This window comes from Penaeus chinensis, chromosome 7, assembly GCF_019202785.1.
Source record: "Penaeus chinensis breed Huanghai No. 1 chromosome 7, ASM1920278v2, whole genome shotgun sequence".
Lineage (NCBI taxonomy): Eukaryota > Metazoa > Arthropoda > Malacostraca > Decapoda > Penaeidae > Penaeus > Penaeus chinensis.
The window spans coordinates 7662188-7667187 of NC_061825.1; the positions used below are offsets into that span (position 1 = coordinate 7662188).

General features: G+C 37.8%; 1 protein-coding gene across 1 annotated transcript in view; it reads left to right on the plus strand.

The window, feature by feature from the left end:
- The window catches only part of LOC125026791 (extensin-like), a 3505-nt gene extending 2158 nt beyond the window's left edge, over nucleotides 1-1347 (plus strand). The window contains exon 4 of the mRNA XM_047615392.1: nucleotides 1-1347. This exon is cut by the window's left edge and continues 322 nt beyond it. Within this exon, the coding sequence (XP_047471348.1) occupies nucleotides 1-1006 (1006 nt within the window). The 3' untranslated portion in view covers nucleotides 1007-1347.
- The last annotated feature ends 3653 nt before the right edge of the window (nucleotides 1348-5000 follow it).

The following is a 5000-nucleotide window of genomic DNA, read 5'->3' on the forward strand; positions in this document are numbered from 1 at the left end:
TCGCACTGAAGCTTTCCGTGCATCGGAACTAGAAATTCAAGAGCTACCGAATAGAGTTCCTATTAATTCTGTGCCAGAGTCCAATAGCAGAGAGCCTTTAGACCCCAAGACTTTTCCCACAGCAACAAAACCCGCCCCTAGTTTACGAAGTCCGCCTACGAAAGCAGCTACTTCCTCCCCAGTACCATTGCCCCCAACAACCTTCGACTCCATCCTGACAACCATAACTCCTGACGTGCGCTCCAAGGAAACCGAAGATCTGCTGCCCGTGACTAAAGACCCACCTTCAAGTTCTGAAAATATTTTCGCGGCCAACACAAGGGCAACTTCAAAAGACGAATTGCAGAAACTCAGAGTGACTAGTACGAGTCAAGTAATGTGGCCAACGTCACTAAGGACAACGACAGATAAAGGGAACAAGTTGATTGTTACAAGAAAACCTAAAAGCGAAAAAAATCTCTTTGATTTATTTTTTCCAAGTCAGGCATCCAAATCTAAAATTTCATTGCCTTCTCCCGATGATATAAACACAAAAGATTTACGTAGATTGGCAAAGTTTCTTTTATCAGACGTTTCCAACAAGATGGCTCTTGAGGTTGATGTGGTGGATTTACAAAAGCGAAACGAATCAAACAAAACAAAGACAAAACGACAACAGCAATCTGACGTACGTAACCAACATGATGGCACAGCTGAAAACACGCAAGGCCAACCAAGGCAGCGGTTGCCCTCTGATCCTGTGACAGAAGTAGGATTTAAACCTATTGTATTTCCTACCGAGTCTAGTGATGGTAACACACAGGAATCAGACCCTCCTGCTTCCATGTATAATTCAGCTCAGTCTTACCCAATGCCTCCGCCCGGCATGTATGGCTCTCCTCAATCCCGGGGCAGACTGTACAGACAGGCACATCGCGGCCGTGTACGGGGCTCGACGTCCCCGAGGTGGGTTCGTCATAGAACGCGGACGAGGAAGAGGAATATTCCCGGCGATTTCCAGCTCTGACCCACATTCAGAGTTTCTTTTGCAGCTTTGTATAAGCGTTCACTCAGGTTACGTCAGTTAGTATAGTTAAGTTTCCAGTATCGTATATCATAGGATGGAATTATGTTTCACAAAGGTTACAGGATAACGTTTCTTGCTCCTTTCTTAATCTCTCATTTCTCCTCTTACTTTTTTCCTAAAGCAAACGGTTTCAGTTCGTCACAGCCGTGGTCACTGTTGTAACAAGGACTTACTAGTCTATAAAAGACTGTGAAAATTATTATCTTTATTTAATAATAAAATATGTAATGGTATATTTTTATAAATATATATATTTTTTTGAAATAAAGGATGTTGCATCATTGTTTAATTTATCTATCACATATGGTATGCAATTTTTTCAGAAATATTAGCTGCCTAAAGCTTATAAATATATTAATTCTTCGGAGATACGGATATTGCTCGACGTCAGAAGCGTAATTCCTATATAAAATCAAGTATTCACTGGTTTTTTGTTCACTGAATTGTTGATAGGGAGGCCAACATTATGCTCTTGACAACTTTTCATGACAGAACACATACAGAAACGCCAAATACTTTGTTTCTAATGTTTTGGCAACTCTGAATGAACTATATCGGTGTTCTCACTCACTCACTCTCTCTCTCTCTCACACACACACACACAATTTACAGATATACATATATATACATATATTTTACACACACAAACACATACATATATGTAAGTATATATATATACATACACATACATACATTTACATTTATATAATATATATATATATATAAGTGTGTGTGTATGTGTGTGTGTGTGTGTGTATGTGTATATGTATATGTATATGTATATGTATATGTATACATATATACATATATATATATACATACATACACATACATATATATATACACAATATATAAATACAAAATATATATATACACATACATACATATACATATATATACAATATATATATATATACATACTTATACATATATATACTATATATATATATGTATGTATATATATACTTACATATATGTATATGTGTTTGGGTGTATGTATGTATGTGTGTATCTATATATGTATGTATGTATATAGATTGAGGTAAAAAAAAAAAAAAACACGCACACGCACACAATTCCAATGTTTTGGCAACTCTGAATGAACTGTATCGGTGTTCTATCTCTCTCTCTCTCTCTCTCACACGCGCGCGCGCGCGCACATGCACACGCGCACGCACATGCACACGCGCACGCACATGCACACGCGCACGCACACACAGTTTAAATATTTGTTTACATATATCAATTTATTTTCTTCTATCATATTATTATCATTGTTGTTATTATTATTATTATTTGATATTTTTATTATCATCATTACCATCAAATATCATTAATAAGAAACTTGAAAGTGAGTGTATACAATTTGCAATACACTAAGATTATTTGATAAGTGTTACATTTACCTCATTAGCAGAGTTACTGTGTTTGTACTTAATTAAATTTGTTGTATTTCTGTAATGACATTCACAATACTAATTTAGTCTGTGCAGTCGGTATGTGCTTGCGGCGAAAACATCGAGGTCACAGAGAGCTTCACATACCTCGGTAGTGCAGTTCATGACTCAAGGCTGTCAGTCCAAGAAGTCAGTAGACGGATTGGCCTGTCAGCAGGGGTCATGAAATCTCTCAACAAGAGTATTTGGAGATGCCGGTACCTGTGCAAAAGGACCAAGCTACGTATCTTCAAAGCCCTGATACTGCCAGCTTTACTATATGGTAGTGAAACCTGGACGCTATCTTGTGCTTTGGAATCTCGTCTTGATGCCTTTTTTAACAGATTGTTGTGCAGGACCATGGGGTACAGTTGGTGGGACCATGTGTCCAACCAACAGTTGCACCGTGAGACCGGTATAAGACCTGTTACTTGCACAATCCGCGATCGCCAACTCAGGCTATATGGCCACATGGCTCGATTCCCGCAGGATGACCCTGCCCACCAGGTTGTCTCTTTTCTGGGTGGAGGAGGCCTGTGGAACGACCGAGGAAGTCGTGGCTTGGGCAGATCAATCAAACCTGTTGTGAGGAGCTTTAGATGGGCCAGGCCTCTGCCTAGCGCTCACCATGAGGGACCCTCGTAGGTGGAAGCGAAAGGTGAATGCGGCTATGTGCCCATGCCGGCGTTAGCTTCCAAATGATGATGATGAATTTAGTCTTAATACAGTGCAATGCGACATAATTATATAATGACTGCCATCTGCAGCACAGCAGTACAGTTCTTGGCAAACTCCATGAACACAGTGTTACCAGGTGTAGTGGCCACGTCAGTGGATGAAACCTGCAAAGGAGCAATCTGGAAATGCAGCTATCCTTTCTTTTGTCCTTGCCTTCAATGATTAATGAATCATCTTTTTCAAAATATTTGAGATTTGCAGGCAGGGAGATAAAAAGAGATGGTCCTCCTAAAAATTGATCCTGGCATTTCATGTTACTATATTGTATTATTTAACCAAATGGACAGGGAGAAAGGGAAAGAGAGTTTGGACAATCAAGGACACAACAATGCTGGGAGTATTATCAGCATTTGTTGGTAGCCAGGATAAGTTGCATTTAGACACATAAAAAGAGCAGAAATGTGGCATGCCATTAAAACCTACAGACCCTGGTATGGCAAAAAGATATCGTACAGTGGAACATCCATGTTTTAAAAGTTACCTCTCACATATTAAAGAAAATGGGGAAAACATTAAACATGTAAACTAAATACATATATAAGAAAACATCTGTTCATCATATATTTTAAAGTAATAAATTATGTACTTATATACCACAAAATAATGTTTAATGGGTGACAACAGGATCAAAAAAGGTGACAAGGAATGTAGTAGCCCCTGATGGCTTGGAGTGGGTTTAGAGGGAGCACTGGGTGGGGTCAGCAGCCACTCAGATACAGATGAAGGCCTAGTGGATGCATGTGGTCTTGAGACTAAAAGAAAGATGCCAAACAGTACCAAATATACTAGTCTACTCTCAGCTTCTCCGATCCACATAAAAAAAAATATGGGTAAACAACACAACAGTTTTTTTTAACTAAATTTCTATCAAAGCAATTTGGCTTTTAGATGATGCTCACTTGTATCTTAAAGTATTTGGGTGGCTTTAGTAAGGTTTATATATCTTTTGGTAATCTGAATGGCTGTATGAACACATTACACTGCTAACTTCAGTCAGGAAGTCTTGAAATAAATTAGAAAAATAAAAACGTGCACACAATTGTGAATGTGACACATTAAAAATCAATGCAAAATTTTAAACTGTACATTGTCTCCACAATATTGAACATTATATCATGCTGCAGTCAAGTATTATTATTATAAAAATAAGCATGATAATTCACAAACTTTTCCTTACAAAAAATAGCTAAAAACCTATCCCATATCCTTCAAAATACAAGATGAGAACAGTCTTTCCAGGTGCCCCCCAAAAAAAACATTTGTGCATGTAGATGTCACGACAAAGCTATTTATGCTAACCATTTTCACCAATTTGGAGAGATATCATACAGATTCCACAATAGTGTCCACTACTGCCCACAAAATACTAGTGCCAGTAGACCTTAAACTCTCTGAAACAACTAACTTCAGCTTTAGGTGTACTGCATAGGCATTTGTATAACACATCGGGAATATCAAATTGGTTACCATAATCTATCCTTCAGAATTGTAATCTTTGGCTACATGTGCCATAATTCAGGTGCACTGATACTCTAAATTCATAATACGCTAAAAGATGGCGAAGTTCAGAACTTCATGTGCATCCAAGATTAAGAAAAAAGTGAACCAACAAATTTTCTTCTTGTTAACCACACAGACCTAAGCAGAGGAATGTTGTTTAATGTGTTACCACTGACAAATCATAATCATAATCATAATTATAGTTGAAATCATCAAATAAAAACAGCAATAAACAACAGAAAAGACAGAAAATGACTGCT